Source organism: Coenobita brevimanus, chromosome 55 (genome assembly GCF_032717465.1).
Source record: "Coenobita brevimanus isolate Jiangsu-jjx chromosome 55, ASM3271746v2, whole genome shotgun sequence".
NCBI lineage: Eukaryota > Metazoa > Arthropoda > Malacostraca > Decapoda > Coenobitidae > Coenobita > Coenobita brevimanus.
The window spans coordinates 1,343,924-1,365,458 of record NC_137008.1 but is presented as its reverse complement, the minus strand read 5'-3'; the positions used below and the strand labels follow the sequence as shown (position 1 = coordinate 1,365,458).

At 42.7% G+C, this 21,535-nt stretch overlaps 1 protein-coding gene across 1 annotated transcript in view; it reads left to right on the top strand.

Moving 5' to 3' along the window:
* Ptp99A (Protein tyrosine phosphatase 99A) overlaps window positions 1-21,535 on the top strand; it is a 220,633-nt gene that overhangs the window by 29,715 nt on the left and 169,383 nt on the right. The window contains exons 2-3 of the mRNA XM_080273510.1: window positions 7,875-8,071; window positions 13,629-13,743. Coding sequence (XP_080129636.1) covers window positions 7,875-8,071; window positions 13,629-13,743 — 312 coding nt within the window. The remainder of the gene's footprint in view (window positions 1-7,874; window positions 8,072-13,628; window positions 13,744-21,535) is intronic.

Sequence of the window (21,535 nt, the reverse complement as noted above, 5' to 3'; positions counted from 1 at the left end):
GTTGCTGTGGTGGTGATGGTAATGGTGGTAGTGATTGTGACGATGGTGGTATGGGAATAGTGTACCAATGATAGTGGTGATAGTCATGATGATGCTAGTGGTAGTTTGGTTAGTGGTGGTAGTTGCATGGAGATAGTAGTAAGGGTGATATTATTGATGGTAGTGAGGGAGGTAGTAGTAGTTGTGATGGTAGTTGCATTTGGTAAATAGTAGAGGTGGTACTGAGGGTGAAAGTAGAGAGGGAAAAGATGGTAGTTGTAGTGGTAGTTAGGGTAATGGTAGCTACGGTAGGGATGGTAAAAATGGTAGTTGTAGTGGTAGTTGGGGTGGTAGTAGTGGTAGTGGAGTAGTGGAAATGGTTCAGATAGTTGAGGCTGTTGTTCTGATGATTGATCTAATAGTGTACATGATTCCTTGGCCTTGCTGTGGAATAATTAACACACACACACACACACACACACACACACACACACACACACACACACATACACACTACTTTTTGCCGGTCATGAAGTCGAGAAGCAACGTAACCAAATGATATAACAAATTCTTCGTGTTTTGCACTTTTATTTTTATTCTGCTTAATATGAAATGAAAATAAAATAAAAAATCAAAGAAAAACACTCAAAATCACAACGCAGGGTCGCCAAAATATAATGGTAATATGGAAGGGTAAACAGTAATGGGGACCCGCTCTGATCTTTAACAATTATTACCATCATTTGTCGATATTACACCTGTACACGGTATATCATTTTTCCTCTCACATATTGCAACATTGACACATATCTGTCTATTGCCAGACGCCTCAGTTCCGTAGGGGGTGGCCACAAACAAATCGCCTCCATGTCGCCCTGTCCCCCGGCATTTCATTGCCCTCCCCGTACCTCACATCCCCCTCTCTCTTATACCTCTCCACTCCATCCCTCTCTCAGCCTCCCCCTGCCTCTCCCAAGCTGCACCTCACTCAAGTACGCTCTCCTCGTTAGTCTCTCGCTCTCCATCCTATCCACAAGGCATTGACAAATATACCAACAGATACTCATTATATACAATTATGAAAATGCATGTTATAATCTGTATGAAGATGTTAGGATGGCAGTGCACCAGAAACCAACGAAAAGAGGTCGAGACAGTAAAGGGACATGTAACTTTATCCCTGTATTGTTTTAGTGGTATAATTTTAATGGATTGCTTGATGTAGTGATAGTTGTACCATCATCGTGATACTTTTCTTTCGGGGTGCACTTATACTTAAACAATTTTTACAGCATAACGGCACTACTTATAAAAAGAAAAAGACAAGGAAAACACTTAGGGATGAGGTTACATGTCCTTTTACTGCATATTTTTTGGTTCACTGCCATCCCTACGTCTTCATACATTTTTCAAGTGCCTTTTTCTACCTGTGTCGCTGTAAAAAAAAATGTAACAAAACTATGAAGATTTTTGTAAAGTTAGCTTAGGAGATCGTCGTAGTAGTGAAGAGATCAATGAAAATTCAACTGATTCTCATTCATAAATTCTCTGGAGGTGAATAACATCGTCAGGTAGGAAAATGAGTACTCACAGTGCAACACCTGCCCCCCAGTGGGTCTCTAACTGAACCTTTTACCTATATCTGTGACCTTGACCTCTGACCGACAGTTCTCAAACTTTAAATATTTCATTCTTGCGTGATCAGCAACCCATCCATAAGTTTGGTCCGAATCAGATCAAAGTGTTTAAGTTGACATTGCCTTGTGACCTGTTGTTCTCAGAATCACTTCGTATTTCGCTTACCTTAAACCATTCCACCAAGTTTGATCCAAATCGCATGTAAATATTATGAGTTTTAGGGCCAAAGTTTGACCATGTGCTGTGATATACATAATACATAATAAACGGTATCCACAAAATGACAGGAATTATGAAGTTTGCATGGATATATTTGGCATGTAACTCAGTCTTTGTGTTTTATGGTTGCCTCGTCATTGATATATTATTTCGGAAATGATTTATATAATAACCAGGTTTGCACGGTGTTGATTTTATAGGCTTACAATTCATAAAAAATATATCCACACATGAATAGATTTTGCTTATAATACATACGTACATACAGTATATAGACAGATAGATATTTGTGTGTGTGTGTGTGTGTGTGTGTGTGTGTGTGTGTGTGTGTGTGTGGTTTCCATTCAACGGGCAGACTCTTTCTCTTGGTTCCCCGTGTGCAAATCTACATCGTGGTTGAGAAAGACAAACTTGTGTCAGCATATATGAATCTTCCTTTTTCCATTTTTCCTTTTATTTACCAATCTCAATTTTCTCCTGGTGGTAGGTGGTGGCGACCATCATCCACTCACTTAATGTAGTGCTGCCAACTTCTTCCTTAGCCTTTATCATTCTTTTTCTGTGCCTGCCCTCCTCTCTTCCTATTTCTCCCATCTTTCCTGTCACTTCTTATTGCTTTTCTTTCCTTTACAGGTAGCTTTACATTGAGTGACAAGCCAAATGGTTTCCTGTAAGCCAAGAAACCATTTACGACGCTGAGTGGTAACCATATAACCAAACCATACGTGCTCCCTACGTATCAGCAAGTGGGTTGGTGGAGGGTTAGTGCCCCTCCCCGTAAAACAAATAACTCAAAGTCAAATGGCCACCCCTTATGGGATTATGGCGTCTGGCAATAGATAGACAGACAGAATTTTCTCCGGGGGCGCTCACCATCCACTCACTTGATGTAGTGCTGCTCTCGGGTGTCTGCCCTTTCCTCTCCTCCATCCTTCTTTCCATCCATCCTCTTCTGTCTTTCCTTCATTCTTTCCTCTTTCTTCTGCCTGCGGGTAACTTTACACTCCCTCTTCTGTCTTTCTTTCCTTCATTCTTTCCTCTTCCTTCTGCCTGTGGGTGACTCTACACTGAGTGACAAGCCAAATGGTTTCCTGTACACCAGGAAACCATTTACTACGCTGGGTGGTAACCATATAACCAAATTTTGGCTCCTGGTGGTTTAGTGGGTAATAAAGGTGCTCCAATCGGATTGAGCCGGTGAAGGTTATATCCAAGGGGTGGTTGGGGTTTATTGCTCACGTAATGCCACTCAGGGATGAGTGAGGCTGGTCACTGACATCTTAAATGCCAGTACCAACTTTGCTATCCCTGGGCTCCTACGCTCCTCATGGGGCAACGTAGGATTAGATGATGGATGGATGGAACAATTACATCTCGAAAATCGATAATTCTAACTTCTCCCCTTCCCTCCCATCTCCCCAGCTCTCCCAGACTCGCTTTCTCTCTCTTATGCTCCCCTCCTGACCACTCCTCCGCCATCTGCTACACTTCACCTTTTCGTGGCCCAGATTTTCGTCTTTTTGCAGCTTATTTCACGTAGCTCAGTGGTAGAAGAATGGAGTGCTAAGGCCATACATCCGTCCCATAGCACTTCTTCGTGACTAACACCATATTCTAGTGTTCAAGATGGGGAGATGTTAGTTTTAGGCCAAGGTAAAGTTAAATATGTCCAGCCATTGCACATCAACACAATTTCTGTCACCACTTTCATTAAGGTGTGTCTCGCAATAGATAGATGGATAGATAGACGGATAGATAGACTTCGAAAATTGGCTTTGATTAAAAATTGTCGTGAGCCTTCCAATTAATTTCCGATTTTCTGCAATAATTTCGTTTTCGTTTGTTCTCGTGGTTAAATAATTCTCTCTCTCTCTCTCTCTCTCTCTCTAAAAATTCTTACGGCCGTATTCTTAAACATTTCCTTCCCTTGTAGAGGCATGGGAAGGAAATCTTTAGCCGAATTGGTATTCTTAAAAAAATCCTTCCCTTCCTGGGCCGCGCGAAGGGAAAGATTTTTCCTCTGGGCAGCAGAAATTATTGGAACTTGAAGGAATTCCTTGACCCTTCTCTTCAAAAATTCCTTCATAAATTTTGTCCTTTCTGTTGTGGTTCATTGTCTTATATATATTTAAAATGTTGACAGAAGTTACTGTATAATTTTATTGATGCAGTTTACAACGCTATACTAATGTTTAAGCGCTATTTGTGTCTCTTTAAAAGTGTTACCCATGTCGGCTGAGACAATAAGCCAGACATAAACAGAGCAGACGACGTACTACCTCCGATATTCATCCAGTCTTTTATGATCTGACACTGACAAATCTTATACATTATGGCCAGGGTCAAACGAGGATTCATTTCAAGAAACATTCTGGTTGTTAATTTGCCTGAAAAAGGAAAATCTGCTGTCAAGGTCACACGTGTGGTTCGGCTCATGTCTTCCAGCTGGAAAAAAACAAGTGAGCGCCGCCATGCGAGTACACGAGACGGACGTTAACAAGTGATTCTTACACTTACTAATAACAGCATTAAGCGTAATAATATTCCTCGAATATAATTTATCAAAATATTGTCTTGAGGATTGAACACGCTGCGGTGTTGGCCAGAATGGCATTTATGGCTGATTACAAACCAACAGTATACTGTAGATGTGGTGGCCACGTCCCACGTCTCAAATGTGTTGTGCTTTCATTATCCAGCACGAGATATGCGTGTTTTGATGTATTAGTTTATAAATTTAACGCTCCATCATACCAAATATCAGCAGGATGGGTCATTTTAGTTTAACAGGGCTACCAACCTGAACATTTTTCCTTCCCTTCCAAGGAAATCTTTACGCATACTGAAGGGAAAGAAAAATCCTTTGAAGGGAAGGAAAAGTTTAGGGAAGGAATTATTTTTAAGAATATGGCCGTTAAACTTCCGGATATCATCACTCATCTTTGGGCCCCACGTAATTATGCTGCACTTACAACAGAGGGGAAAAAAAGTGGTATTTACATTCATTTTGTGATTCGAGTGATAATGGAGAGCTAAACTCACATAAATTACGAGTACAGAATGCTTTTATTTATGGTTACAGCAAGGTTGTGAGAGAGAGAGAGAGAGAGAGAGAGAGAGACTACCAGAAGGATTGTCTGGTGGTATTGGAATGCAGGACTATTTCCATTTTCCTTTGTTTACGTTTCACTCCAGTGTAGAAAACGGAGCCTTCTTAGGTAAAACTATCCCAGGCGACGTGCAGCATTCTTCCGTCTTATCTATGGTGTTTGAGTCTTGTATTTTCCTTCTGGGCGCCTTCTAATATGACATGGGTGACCTGCAAGACACTCTGTTAAATTCTAGGCTTGTATGATCGTGGCAGGGGCGGCAGTTACCCCTAGATATAGTGTTAAAAGATCGGTACAGGCTGGCTGCCTTACCGTTCAAAGAAAACTAGGGTGACGCAGACTCAAGGGGAAACTTGTAAAATCTTGGGGGATCGAACGTGACAGTGTTTCCTACGCATTTGTGCCTCTTTACACACACACACACACACACACACACACACACACACACACACACACAGGGAGGATAGAGAAGGTATAGTTTTGTTAGTTGGGATGATGTGGGATGGACTGCATAGGGGATGATTTTGGGTGGGGTGCGGTGGGGTGTGGGGAGTGGACCTACAGGATGGGGGCAAGTGTGTGAGAGAGTGCGATGGGATAGGGAGTTAATATGTGGCTTGATCTGGGTGAGTGGGATGAGTGGGAGAGGTAGGATGGATGGTGTAAGGTGCGGGGAGTGGGGGAGAATTGAGAGAGGGGGTAGGATGGATAAGGGGTAGCTTGAGGGGAGTGGAGGGGGGTAAGAATGATAGTGTATGGTGAAATGGAATTGGGTGGGGAAGGGAATGAAAGGTAGAATGTGTTATGTATGGTGTGGTAGGGATATGGTGAGGGGGTATGGGAGGTGGGATGGTGTATGGTGAGGAAGGGTAGTGTATAGTGAAGTGGAAGTGAGGGGGTAGGAATGAGGGGGTGTCAGGAGCGAGATCGTATGGTGGTGGAGATGGAAGGTTGGAGGGGGGAAGGCAATATGTGTCAGGCGCTCAAAGGGAGGCAACACGTGAGACTGACATCGCGCTTAATTATACTTATTTGGGGGTTCTTATTGAGAGAGAGAGAGAGAGAGAGAGAGAGAGAGAGAGAGAGAGAGAGAGAGAACACCTAAATAATCACTTTAATTATTTTAGCTCATTCATGAAAACCACATTTACAGTTTAATTATACTTATTTGGGGGTTCTTGTTGACTGTGTGTGTGTGTGTGTGTGAGAGAGAGAGAGAGAGAGAGAGAGAGAGAGAGAGAGAGAGAGAGAGAGAGAGAGAGAGAGAGGCACTGATAAATATATACACATTTCTGTTCACATCTAATATTATGATTTACTTCTGCCCGTAACAACCTTGAGATTCGTTACCTCATTCTTCATCATCGTCATCCTAATTCCACATCCCACGCATATAATGAAGTGGATATGAAGTGGATATTATGTGGATGTCTACCACGAGCCGGGGATGTATATAACCATGAGTTTAAGAGCAAAATCTGAGCTGAACTGTAATTTCTTCTTCTGAGATTAGTGGAAAATTTTCGCCATATTGCACTCTATTTCTCGCAAGGCAACGAGAAAATTAGGCAAAGACAGTGCTGTGGCTCTACATCGTTTCTTTAGCATTTTTTTCGTGACAAAAACCATACTTCAATTTTAAGCCTTTTTTACTATTCGAATTTCTAGATGAAGAGATGGCAGTTTTAGGCCAAGTTTAAGTATAGAAAGTTTAATATCGCCAATTGCTCCCGGGAAAAATCTAAGCAATTCTCACACACCTGTAAGTGTTCATGCAGATTCCTAACCTCTTTCCTTCCTGCAGCCGTGGGTTAAGGGGAGAAAGAATGCAGTAAGTCTTAAGATATAGGCTTATATTAACGTTATATTTTGCAAAGGCCATAGTAAATTCGTAAAAAAATATCTGTCAGACGTCCACTTTTATCTATGTAACTGGTTTGCCGTTTCCCTCAATTTGCAGTACAAATAATGTGGAGAAAGTTGTGATTATTTTTTTTTACAACTCCCGACGTATTGAGGATTTACTCTGCAGACCACGTATTCCCTGCGTAATATGGAAGCTACTCAAAGGGAGGGAATGATGTAGACCGGGATTCCTCTCATCCTCTAACTCATCATCATCGTCAACATCATCATCATCATCATCATCATCCCAGCTTTATTTCCCTCTGATACACGGGGAGGAAAGGACCCACGAACAGGCGGGAAAACACAAACGTAAACCTATCAGCGAAGTGGCGTATGAAAAAGGACCATTCATCCACTCCTCATCCAAGCCTTCGAGATTCCCTTCATCCCACTTCTTATAGATATGTGTAATCAGATTTTTAGAGCATACAGACTTTTATCTATTGTAAACAGAGCACTCGCACGTAGCAGTGTTATTGGTGTTGGATAGTTTTTTTCCATTAACTCTTTTCTTTGGAATAGTATATTATTTTTTATTTACAAACCACAGCAGTTGTTGGACCAGTTTCCAGATACACAAACACAGGTATGGTTCAATGTCTCTTGTACTCATTTCTTTTCGCAGGAAAAAGAATAGTTCAGAGCCAGATCGCAAGAGTGAGGACGTTAATACACAAAATTTCTTATGAATTCCCAATCGTAAATATGAGTTGTTTTTTGCAGGAAAGATAAAGAAAGGGCAGTACTTAATCTTCCAATATTTCGTTCTTCCTACTCGTACATAAACAAACCTGGGCTAAGAGAGAGGGAAATGATCTGAAGGTGAATCTCGCCACAATTCCTGGACCTGATTCGTGCCTCTAATTTCCATGCTTCTACGCACTAGCAGGATTAGGGCCATGGAAGGGGGGAGGGCTGGTGCGTAACAAACATAAAATATCTGACAATGTAACTGAATGTCCGCTTTACCCATTCGTGCTGTCTTTAGGGACTGATCTAAGCTTTCTCCTTGTCCTACAGTACCTGAAGGCAAACCCATCTTCACTGCCGCCCACAACGCCTCCTCCACCAGCCTACAGCTCCACTGGAAGGCGCCCAAGCAGTCCACCATCCACGGGGAGTTCCTAGGCTACCGCATCACGTTGGTACCAAGAGACATACCAAGCCCACGACCAGACCAGACAGTTCACATCACCGTCACAGACCCCGCCATCACGGTCAGTTAGGGTGCTGTTGGGGGTGGATGTCGCGTGGATGGGGGGTGGTTGTGCTGAGAGAGAGAGAGAGAGAGAGAGAGAGAGAGAGAGAGAGAGAGAGAATGTGAGTTTGATCTATGATGTGGTGTGTACTGTACATGTGATGATGGTGCTGTGTATCTTTTGTGATTGTGTGTGTGTGTGTGTGTGTGTGTGTGTGTGTGTGTGTGTGTGTGTGTGTGAGTAGAAGTGGTACTTGTAGTGATGAGTGTAGGTATAGGTACTTTAGGTGTAGTAGTGATTTCATATATTAGTGTGGCAGAGAATGAGCAACGTGTAAGGGTGAGATCAGTGCACAGTTGGATTATCCTGTGGGTGTAGCTGTGGGTGTTGATGTGAGTGGTGGGTGTAAGTGTGGATGTGGGTGTTAGTAGTGCAGTAGTTGTGGGTGTGAGTGTTAGTGGTAGGTGTAGATGTGGGGGGTGGGTGCTAGTGGTAGTTGTGGGTGTGAGTGCTAGTGGTAGGTGTAGGTGTGGGTGTGGGTGCTAGTGGTAGGTGTGGGTGTGGGTGCTAGTGGTAGGTGTGGGTGTGGGTGTTAGTGGTAGGTGTGGGTGTGCGTTGGTGGTAGTTGTGGGTGTGAGTGCTAGTGGTAGGTGTGGGTGTGGGTGTTAGTGGTAGGTGTGGGTGTGTGTTGGTGGTAGTTGTGGGTGTGAGTGCTAGTGGTAGGTGTGGGGGTGGGTGTTGGTAGTAGTTGTGGGTGTTAGTGGTAGTTGTGGGTGTGGGTGTTGGTGGTAGTTGTGGGTGTCAGTGCTGGTGGTAGGTGTAGATGTGGGTGTTAGTGGTAGGTGTGGGTGTGAGTGGTGGTGGTAGTTGTGGGTGTGAGTGCTAGTGGTAGGTGTAGGTGTGGGAGTGGGTGCTAGTGGTAGGTGTGGGTGTGGGTGTTAGTGGTAGGTGTTGGTGTGAGTGATGGTGGTAGTTGTTGGTGTGAGTGCTAGTGGTAGGTGTGGGTGTGGGTGTTGGTGGTAGGTGTGGGTGTGGGTGTTGGTGGTAGGTGTGGGTGTGGGTGTTGGTGGTAGGTGTGGGTGTGGGTGTTGATAGTAGTTGTGGGTGTGGGTGTTGGTAGTAGTTGTGGGTGTGGGTGTTGGTGTTAGTTGTGGGTGTGAGAGAGAGCTGTAGGTGTGTAAATAATAGCTGTAGGTGGGAGAGGTGCAAATGGATGTGCAACTCATAAATGCGAGTGACTGATTTTTAACCATGGATTTTAAAGAGTCGTAGTGTGAGAGACTAGTGATGGCGGGGCTTGGCAGTGGTTATGGGAGGTAGATGGGAAAGTTTTCAGTAGTAGTAGTAGCAGCAGTAGTAGTAGTAGTAGTAATAGATTGCAGTTATGAGAAATCGTGTTCGTATATCTTCCCTGTCCTCTCTTTTTGCGTCATTTACGTGAGATATGTGTATGGGGGATGAGAGGTCGATGGCAGGTTGGAGCAGGGATGAGTTTAGGAATTTTGTCTTTGGATTTTAGTTGTCTTTCCTCTACATGACCCACCAACTTGTCAAAAAAAAACTGTCTATCTATCTATCACCCGACGCCCTAATCCCGCAAAGGGTGGCCGCTGACAAAACGCCGCCAAGTCGCTCAGTAACCCACCGTTTGACTGCCCTCCCCCCAACTCACTCCCCCCTCCCTCACATACCTCTCACCTCAATCTCTCCACCTCATCCTTGGTCTCCCTCTCCCTTCCTCCCCTTGACCTTCATACACCCTCTTAGTCAGTCTTTCATTCCCATTTAAACCATCACCTCAGTCCCAAAAGAGACGGCCTTAGAGTACGTATAAACGGTTAATCTTAGTGCACAGGCGGTGACATGTGAAGGTGTGTGAAACGTAGGAGGGCTTCAGATGACAGATTGCATAGTCTGTGTCTGGAACCATAGGCATGAAAAGTTAATAATAAATGAGAAGACACATTTTGCTGTTCCGTTGGGTCACTAATGTAATATGTTAAAATCCTGTGTTTAAGGACATACACTGTAAAAAGGAATTGCGTTTGGCTAAAATTGCAGCAGTGATGAAAGGAGGTCGAAGGCAGAGTGCAGAGGAAACTTTAGGTTATGTTAAAACAAGAATATGACGCTCGGAACTTTTCAAAGATACCATGAAAATTACGGTGAAGGAAGGAGTTAGCCTTATGGATAGATAGATAGATAGATAAAAAGTTCCGTCTATCTATCTATTGCCAGACGCCTTAATCTCGTAAGGGGTGGCCACAAACAAATCGCCTCCATGTCACCTGTCCCCCGCCATTTAAAGTTGTGCTTGTTAAATCCTGTAATGATGTTCGCCTAATTTGAGTATTTTTCTCGTCATACTCATTTGAAATCCACTGTGTCCGATGGCTCAGTTTCGTGTCATAAATCCATATATCTTAATTTTGACGTAACAGTGTCATGCCCGTCATTAAAAACGTTTCATGTTACGTTAAAATGTACATAAACGTTTTCCAGTTCCGTATTTTGGATGATTTAGATTTTAGGTTGGATAAAATGGTGTGGAATAAGGAAGACGTGTGTGTGTGTGTGTGTGTGTGTGTGTGTGTGTGTGTGTGTGTGACTTCAATGATTTACAATTTAGTGTGAACAGGATGCCGTGGAGTAAGGAACACTTCAGAAATATATATTTGTGTGTGTGTGTGTGTGTGTGTGTGTGTGTGTGGATAGTTGTGGTAGTGGTGATTAATGTACCTTGGGTTAGTTCTGGTAGCGTGTCAGAAATTAGAGCGAGAGGTAGTTGGTATTGGTTGCAAGTAGTGGTAGTGACTGAGACTGGTAGTTGTGGTAGCGAAAGATAATTGTGGTAGAGAACGGTAGTTGTGGTAGCGAGGGGTAGTTGTGCTTGTGATTGGTTGTTAGGGTAGTAATTGGTAGCTGTGGTAGTGAGCAGTAGTTCTGGTAGTGAGGTGGAGCTGTGGTAGTGAGTGGCAGTTGTGGTAGTGGGTGGTAGCTGTGGTAGTGAATGGTAGCTGTGGTAGTGGGTGGTAGCTGTGGTAGTGAGTGGTAGCTGTGGTAGTGGGTGGTAGCTGTTGTAGTGAGTGGTAGTTGTGGTAGTGAGTGGTAGCTGTGGTAGTTGTGGTAGTGTTTTCGTGTGTGCTGTGGCTGAAAGTGTTTATCATACTTTTGTGGCGAATTTTAGCTGTGGTAGGGAGCGATTGAGGTGATGTGGTGGGTGGTAGCGAGTTTAACAATGATTGCGGTGTACAGCAGTGACGAGAGAGAGAGAGAGAGAGAGAGAGAGAGAGAGAGAGAGAGAGAGAGAGAGAGAGAGAGTAAATATTTGTACATGGAAGGTATAAGAATGTGTGGTGTGTATCTTTCTGCAGAGAGAGAGAGAGAGAGAGAGAGAGAGAGAGAATTTTATGAATCGAGGTACAATGTTTCGCGGTGTGTGTGTGTGTGTGTGTGTGTGTGAGAGAGAGAGAGAGAGAGAGAGAGAGAGAGAGAGAGAGAGAGAGAGAGAATGTCACAACCAATGTACAACAATGTGGCGTGTAAGAAAGTTTTTGAATGCGTTGGTGTGATTGCAGTGTTTTTTATTTGGCTTCTTGCGTAACATTAACAATAAGCAATTCTTTTATTATTTCCAGTATATTTAATTAATTACTCAACCCTGCTAATTAGAAAATAAAGTAATTAGCTTCGTTTCCTAATTTATTCCGTTATTTTAGCGTTAACGGATGATCAGTATTTCCTTTGTTTATTAATGTAATGTTTAAATCAGGCTAAATTTAACCCCTTCAGTTCGATGGTGCATTAACAGAGGCTTCTCAACACACTATCCCTAGCGATTTATTTTGCTTATACCTTTGTATTCTCTCGTGTTTTATTTTCTGTTGATTTTGACATCTTTTGCATCAGTAATAATTATCTGTCGATCTGTTCATACCTAGACGCCTTAATCCCTAGAGGCCTAGAGGTTGGTAGGCTACAAATAAATCGCCTCCATGTCACCCTCCCGTCCGCCATCAGGCTATCCAATCTCCAGCCAATAGTCACATATATCTCATCCCTGCATCTCATTCATGGTCTCCCCCTCCTGTTTCTCCCCTCACCTTACTCTCCTAGTCAGTTTCTCATTCTCCAGCCTCTCCACATGGCTAAGCGATACTTTTCCCATTGCTCTTTAGCACATTAAACAAAAGGGTAAAGTGTAATGTGCAAAATAAATCGCTAAGGAAGAAATGTTACAGTATTCGTAAAGCCTAAGACGGCACCGAAGGGGTTAAGGAGCCGTAGCCTAGTTTATTTAAGTTACCCTACTAACACTTTGCCTTACAGCCGGGTCAGCCAACTCTTATTTCACTCCTAGATGTGGCTCAACACCTCAACGGCGCGCCCTTTGCTGTTTTGTTGTTTTTAAATGTGATTGTCATTGCTTCCTGGTCATGATTTTGAAAGTGCTGAGTTTTGGCGGGAACACACTGCCTCTGATGCCGTTCTTCAGAGGAATTAATGTCAGTAATGATGCTGGTCGCTCTATTTTATTTATTTACTTCTTTTTTAACTGAAACATGACACCTATTTGAACGTTCAGTACCGTTACTTATCACTGAAGCCAAGATCTCTCAGCAGCAGAGCCAAATGTTTTTCATGGATAAGAAACATACGAAACCAGGTGTGTGATCAGTTAACTCTCAGCTATGATCGGTAATGGTAAAACCTGCATGGCGCCCCGTTTATCTGCAGGAGTGGAGCTTTTTCACTGCTTATATGCAAATTTTCGCGCTTTTTCCTTCCGGGCTTGTTATAGTATTCGTTTATATAAAAAAAAAAAAAACAAATGTCCGTATTGTCTGCCTTCAGGATAGTCCAGAATAATTGGCCAAAATTTATGATCGATAGCCCGAAGCGAAGTTTGAAAGAATAAGAATGTTACCCCTTTTAGGCTGCTCGAGACATTCATTTTCTGTGGAGGGTCACGAAAGACGTTGGTTTTCTATGGAGCGCACACGGTGTGGAGGGATAACCTTAGTGTTTGAAGGAAAATCCAGGGACTGTGCTGTTGGAGAAGTTGCATGTTACCAGCATGTAGTGGCGCAGTTTTAGTTGCACACAAGTAGCAGTATCAACTTTGAATACTAAATGCATGCGTTTTGTGTAGAATGTAGTGGAGTAGATGTGTTAGAGATGTAATAGAAATAATAAAGATACTGAAGCTTGCAGGCCGCTCGTGGAACACCAACTTCTACGTTTCATTTTATGTGATCTATACAGGTGGCGCTGCAGGCTGTGAATCAACTGGTTGCGGAAGAGTATACGTCTCCCTTTGCTCTCTCCAATCCCTTTTGTTTTGCAGCCGATGCCTAAGGTCAGAGTTGCAAGTGTAATTTAACAGAGGTACATACATGCTTGTTTTCACCCACGCAGTCCGGCAAACAGGATTTAGTGAGCAACTGTCCCGCCCACCGTATATGAGTCACCTAGATGAATCCTTCGTAGATTTTGGTGTGCTAATTGACACCGCAGGCCTGACCAAGCCCACTCCATTTCCCAGCTTAACCCTGTCCTGCCGGGCGCATTTCAGAGCTACCTAGTAGAGGGTCTCCGCACCTACACCCAGTACCTAGTCTCCCTGCAGGTGTACAACCCAGAAGGCAACGGACCCACTTCCACCGTAGCCGTGATGACAGACGAAGGAGGTGAGTATTGAGGTGTTTCTTGATAGGCTACAATATACGGTAAACCATGTATTTCTTGATAGGCTACCATATACGAGACATGTAGCGTAATGATGGTGAATTTCCAAAAAAGATGAGTACACTGCGCATGGGACCTGTAGATATGATGCTAATTTAAAATGCGGGGAAAATAATATATTCAGAGTTAAAAAGGTGTAACTGAGACTAATGGTATATTTCACATTACTTATACCACTCTGTCTCTGTTAATCATGTAATTTATATTCCCATTATATTCAGACACGTTATCATTAAATCTTCACTACAAAATTGTACAGCAAATTTATATGCATTGTTCTACGCTGTCAACACACAACACAACACATCATATCACCGAAATAACTCGCACATGATAACATTTCAGTTCTATTATCTTGCTCAAAAAAAAAAAAAGCCTGAGTGTGCAGTGTATCTGGTTTCGAAAAAAAAAAAAAAGTCAATTATTTTTACGGGGTCATTGTCAGGCATATCCATCAAGCCCTCACCTTTCACCTTTCTCTTTCACCCCCCCGCCCCTCCTACCCCATTTAACTATATTCCGTTCACTTTAACTTAGCCCTGATTTTCGTCCTTCTGCAGCTTATTTCCCGTAGCTCAGCGGCCAGAGAATACTACGACTCGGCATACTTTCCATTGCACTTCTTCGTGACTAGCAGCGTAGTCTTTTTTTTTTTTTTTTTTTTTTTTTTTTTTTTACTTGAGGAAGAGGGAACCAAAGGCAACGAGCCTGCAAAACTATTCCTTCCAAGAGAAAAACAAAATATAAGAGAGAGCCAAATTCAAGATCCGATCATTTCCAGATGCCTGGACACACTGCGTTTGAAGAACTGGAGATCATAGGAAGTAGGAAATACAGACAGAGGGAGACAGTTCTAGAGTTGACCTGTTGCATAAATGAAGGGCTGGGAGTAACGGTTAACTCTTGCATTAGAGAGTTGGACAGAAAAGAGATGAGAGTTTGCCGCTAGACGGGTGCTACGCGCCCGTCATAGGGGTGGAGGAATGCATGCAGACAGTTCAGAGGAGCAGTGACCATTGAAGTAGCGATAGAAAAGAGATAAAGATGCAACAGTGCGGCGAAGAGACAAAGGTTGAAGGGAGTTAGTAAGAGGAGGAGAGTTAATTAGGCAAAAAGCCTTTGACTCCACCCTATTGAGAAGAGCTGTATGTGGGGAGCCTCCCCACACATGAGAGTTGTACTCTACACAGGGGCGGATAAAACCCCTGTATAGAGTCAACAATTGTGCAGGGGTAAAGAAGGAACGGAGTCGGCTTAGCACACCCAATCTCTTGGAAGCAGATTTTACAAGGAATGTAATATGATCTTTCCAAGACAAGTCCCGAGTAAATGAAACCCCAAGCATGTTCAAGGATGATGCAGGATTAAGCTGAATATTATCAAACATTAGTGGGTATACCTGTGGAAGATTTTGTCGGGTTGATAGGTGCAAAATATGAGTCTTTGATGCATTAAAAACAACAAGATTATTATTACCCCAGTTAGAGATATGAGCCAAGTCAGACATTAGGTGTGCCATAGCCTCATCCCTTGCCTGTTGAAGTAACTGCTGAGATGGACATTGCGGGAATCGAATGGAAAGGTGAAGGGTGGAGTCATCAGTGTATGAGTGGATAGGGTTAGATGTACAGCTTAGAAGGTCATTGATGAATAAAAGGAAAACAGTTGGTGATAGGACAGAGCCTTGAGGAACACCACTGTTAATAGATCTAGGAGAACAATGGCCGTCTACAACAGCGGCTATAGAACGACCAGAAAGGAAGCTAGAGATGAAGGCACAGATAGAAGGATAGAAACCGTAAGAGGGCAGTTTGAAAATTAAAGTCTAGGGTTAATCTCCTGTTATAACTCAGCGTTCAGTTTGAGGCGGTAATTTTAGGCCATTTTTTTTTTTTTTTTTCCCTTTGTTTTTACTTCATTCATTGTCTCAAAAAAAAAAAAAAAAGTATAGCAACATTTTCCTTTTTCATGGCTGGCACAAATCTATAAGTTTTTTTTATAAAGTATTTGCATTTATAGCCAATTAGCAACCTCGTAACTCTTAATTTTGTCCTTAAAGCAACCTCATAAATCTTAATTTTGTCCTTAAAGCAGCCTTGTAACTCTTAATTTTGTCCTTAAAGTAACCTCGTAACTCTTATATCCTTAAAGCAGCCTTGTAACTCTTAATTTTGTCCTTAAATCTGAATTTTGTCCTTAAAGTAACCTCGTAACTCTTAATTTTGTCCTTAAAGCAACCTTGTAACTCTTAATTTTGTCCTAAAAATAACCTCGTTTAATTTTGTCCGTAAAGCAACCTCGTAACTCTTGATTTTGTCCTTAACCTTGTAACTCTTAATTTTGTCCTTAAAGCAACCTTGTAACTCTTAATTTTGTCCTTAAAGCAACCTTGTAACTCGGGCTGGGAGTCATACACATTCCTGTTCATGTATTTGTTTTTGTATTTTCAGTGTGTGTATCTAACTTTGTAATTGTGTAAATGTGTGTGTATCTTTTACCTGATCTCTTTAGTACCCCCATCATTAATTTCTCTTCTTGGTCATTTTCGTTTTCTTCGTCAATGTCCTCTGCTCCTCATTAGTTTCTCTTTCCTCCTCCGTATTCTTATCTTTTTTGTTTTTAATGCAAAGAAGAAGGCACCAAAGGCCACAAGCCTGCAGTTGTTCCATCCATCCATCCATCCATCCCTCATCCAATCCTATGTCGCCCCATGAGGAGCGTAGGAGCCCGGGGCCAGGGAAGTTAGTCCTGACATTTAAGATAAGCAAATTGTTCCCTTCAAGAAAAAAACAAAAAACAAGGTAACAGAGAACCACATTCCCTTGCCATGTCGTAATTTTTAGCGTTGTTACCCTTATAAATACTCTCTTTTCCCATTTTTTAATTTTGCGAATGTCTTTATGTTAAAAAAAAGAAAAAACTCAAGGACTGGGAGGATGCATAAGTAGTGTCATCCAGCATCAGAAGCCGAGTGTGTCATGGCCTCAGTCAGTACTTGTTGTGGTGATCATAGTGATGGATGCCTTGAGGAGGAGGTGGAAAAGTGAATTGTAATCAGCGTAGAGTAATAACAGACGGACAGACACCGTTCAGATTCTTTTCTTTTTAAAGTTTGTAGGAAATAAAAATACAAATAATGCTTGGTACACTACAGAGTCCATAATGTTTGCGGAGAGTTTGGATGTGGGTAACCTATTTAAGAGATGAATTTGTTACACGTCATTTCCTGTCCTCAGTCACACGTAATAAAGGTGACTGGCAGATCTAGAGGACCGCACACAACATCACAGTCAGCACCGTGTGTGACGTCTGACGCACTCAACTTCAGCGAAAGAAGTTGGTAGTCTGACTGATGGAAACTGAATATTGTAGTAAAAAGGAAGCAAAGAAAATAAAGAAAAATAAGTCACATTACCAGACCTTTTCAATATTACCAGCAGACTTAGCAATAGTATTACTGGTAATTTTTTATATATATAAAATAACAGACGATTTTGTCATTATTTAACCCATATCAAAACATTTTCACTCATTTTGTTATAGGTTTTAGTTGGTGAAATGAAGAATGGCTGCAAAGGTTCTGTCTATCTGTCTATTGCCAGACGCCATAATCCCGTAAGGGGTGGCCATTTGACTCTTGAGTTATTTGTTTTACGGGGAGGGGCACTAACCCTCCACCAACCCACTTGTTGACACGTAAGAAGCACGTATGGTTTGGTTATATGGTTACCACCCAGCGTTGTAAATGGTTTCTTGGCTTACAGGAAACCATTTGGCTTGTTACTCAATGTAAAGCCACCTGTAAAGGAAAGAAAAGCAATAGGAAGTGACAGGAAAGATGGGAGATATAGGAAGAAAGGAGGGCAGGCACAGAAAAAGAATGATACAGGCTAAGGAAGAAGTAGGCAGCATTACATCAAGTGAGTGGATGATGGTCGCCACTACTGCAAAGGTTACTAAATGATAACGCAGAGACAAATTTTGGTAGCAAGAACAGGGATTTGTGGCAAGAGGTGAATAGTATTTTACTTGTAGAAATATAAAGTGTGGCTTGACACTACCTGCCAGGCCTTTGTTAGTGGCAATTAACATGTGTCACCTTGTATCAATATGGAGGTGGAATTAGCTTTACTTATTTATTTATTTACCTGTGTTACCTATGTGTTGAGGTAGTAAGGTGCAAGAGGAAAATTGTCTCTATTGTGTTGGTTGGTCTGTTTTGAGTTTCCTAGGTTGAATTTCGCTTTCTCCCAATTTCTCTTGGTTTGTGTATTGTGCTAAGCTGATGTTGAAAATATTGGGCTCGTCATGGGATGCTGTGAGGTCAGGTTCATCATCTTCCTGGGTGATTACTGTTATTGACGTGGTTATGTTATTTTTTCTCCTCCTCCTCCTCCTCATCATCATCATCATCATTATCATCATCATCATCCTTCAGGTAATCTGTTAATTAGGTTTATGATATGCCTCAGTGTCAACTAGAGTGCCGACGGGTAGTGTAATACTGTTTTTTTTTTTTTTTTTAATTGTCACCGGAAATGCTCTGTCGTGAGAAGTGTACAATACGCACATCCGGTCACTGATACTCCAATCCTTCCTGTCAGCGGCTGTCGGTAGCTACGCACGGCTCACCAGGCCTGACCCAGGGTAGCGCTGATTGGCTGATGACACGGTACGAGGACAGGTGTGTCAGGTCGAGGCCAGGTGCACCGCTTGGCTCACCTAGGTCGGGGGTATCCTTAGACGTCTTTACGATCGATTCCCCGTCGCAACCATGATTTTTTTTACCGTAGGAAGCACGAGGAAAGGACAGTGCAGAGTTTTCCAATGTCTCCAGTGCCTCCTATAAAGAAAAATTTATGAATTCTTTTTATTTCCAGGATTAGGGGAGACTGTTATCACTCCAGTATGAACCTATTTTATTATTTTTTTTTAATTCGTTCATTTTTCCTTCCTCTTGTATTATATAAAAAACAATATTCGATTGGTTTTCATCTGTCAGAACAAGGCCACTCATAACTTGAAGTCGTGGCCTGCTTGGGACTTAATGAACTTTTGTTAGGAAGTTGGGAATGAGTCTCCTTGGTTACGAGTCAGACCTCCAATCTCAGTACACTTGGCCATCACCCGAGCTGAAAGGAGTTACGGTTGTTTGTTACGTGGAAACATGTCGACTGGGGTTAATTATTCCACTACCACAGGCCTCCCCGTAGCTGAATGAAGGAGACTACACACACACACACACACACACACACACACACACACACACACACACACACACACACACACACACACACACACACACACACACACACACACACACACACACACACACACACACACAAGCCAGACACAACATACTCCCTGACCTACCTTGGACTCCCCGCAGGTAAATAGGCCTACCTGGGATTTTCGCGAGGAACTTCCGGTACCTGAGATAAGACGCTCAGGTGTGCGGACGTATATATCAAACGGTGGTACTTTATAACAGGCGTGAACATTATTATTACTATTATTATTATTATTATTATTATTATTATTATTATTATTATTATTGTTACTATTATTATTATTATACGAATAAATATGTGTTTGGATGAGTAAATTGGGGGAATCAGCCTAGGTATGTAGATAGATAGATAGATTATTATTATTATTATTATTATTACTGTTATTGTTATTATTATTATTATTATTATTATTATTATTATTACTATTATTGATATTTAGATTTATAACCAGACTTCCTCTGAAGTTTAATAAAGAGTTTTTGAATTTTCATAGCTTCTGAGGTTCAACAAAGAGTTTCTGAAGTTTTATAAAGAGTTTCTGAAGTTTAGTAAAGATTTTCTGAAGTTAAATAAAGAGTTGCTGTATACAGGAGTGTCCTTCTATTGAGCAGCTGATCCATGAGGCTGAGAGAGGCGTGTTTAGAGTAGGGTACAAGTGTATAGGAAAAAAAATATCAATAGGAGTAGCAGTTTTTAAGAGAGATAATACCAGTACACCATTCCCGTATGAGACAGCCCAATATGGATGGTGGGTGTTAGCGCCGAAGTGGTGACATGTGGAGATGTAGGACTGGGTCCCAAGGAGGACTACTGGGACTTGGGAATAGGCCCTGAAGCCTTGGCCCAGAGTCGGACACGTAAAAAAATAATAATAAAAATAAAAGATCTAAGTAAATAGCAATACCCTCGACAGGTGAAAACCCAAGGGCAGACTGCTTGCTTAAGGAAGGTAACGTAATGGGATCCAGAGAGTGTTACTTATCTTGACCTTGCTTTAGCCCAGGTGACCCCCTCCCGTCGGTAGTCACACCTCTTATCAGACACCTGTAATGAATCTGGGCAGGTAACACACACACACACACACACACACACACACACACAGAGGAAGAGAGAGGTTCACTGTGGCTTTATCTTACTTCAAGGTGTCCCAGGAAGACGGGACGATGACTGAGTGGAAGCAGAAGGGATGGGGATGCTGGGGAGGCAGGTGTGATGAGAGAGGGAGAGAGTGTGGGGAAAGGAAGTGGGAGGAGGGGAGTACAAAGGAGTGCAAAGGAAACCAAACAGCAGCAGACCTTATAGTCCTTTCGAGGCTGTTTGTTACAGAGTAGACTATGACCATAAGATCTAATTCTACATGCTGAAGGATAAGGATAGTAAAGCAAGAAGGCTCCCCCCGAATCCAAACCCTCCAGTTAAAACTGATAAGTGTGGGGAAGGGAGGTGGGAGGGAGGGAGTTTGGGGAAGGGAAGTGGGAGGGAGTACAAAGGAGTTCAAATGAAAGCAACCTGCTGCAGACCAAATGTGTGGGGAAGGGAAGTGGGAGGAAGTACAGGGAGGTAGGTGGGAGGGAGGGAGTGTGGAATAGGGAGGTGGGAGGGTGGAGAAGAGAGAGATGGGAGGGAGGGAATGTGGGGAAGGGAGGTGAGAGGGAGGGAGTGTGGGAAAGGGAGGTGTGAGAGGAGGAGTGTGGGGAAGGAGGAGAGTGTTAGGAAGAGAGGTGGGTGGTGAATAGTGTGGGAAATGGAGATGCGAAGGGAAAGCGTGTGGGGGAAGGGAGTCTGAGAAGGAGAGGGAGAATGGGAAGTGGGGATGAGAGGGAGAGAGTGTAAGAAAGGGTGGCTGGAGAGAGAGTCTGGGGGGAGGTGTCAGGACTAGGGGAGGAGGGTGGTGTGGGGAGGGGACATTGTGGAGGGGAGGAAAGAGAGTAGGGTGGGAGGGAGGGGGAAGGACTGGGTCGGGGGAGAGGTAACATGTGGGACAATTGCCATGTATTCTTTTTTCACAAGCTCATCCTTCACGTCTTGCAAGTTCACGTTCTACTGTCTCATCCTTGACCTGTTTCTTTCTCTTTACGATTGTCACATAACTTTACAATAAATACATTTGTAGATTCGGGAGTGTAGGTCATTTTTTTCATCGTACATTTATTCACCGATGTGGCACCTGAAGTTTGTACAAGTTACCAGGTACCGCAATGGTCTTTATCCACATACCTCCAACATGGTCGATTTTATCTGTGGTGTCATTCAATTTCCCCGATATTCTATGCGTAAAACGAGACCTGTTCAGTTTCTTTACAAGGATCTGAGGTAGTTAAGACGGTAATGGAGGTAAAGAAGGAAGCAGAAGGGGACGAAGCAGACAGCAGGTGCTTCAATACAGCAGAGTTTCCGGTAGTCAATTATCCTCTCCTTCCCTTCTCTCAGTCTCTTCATCCTC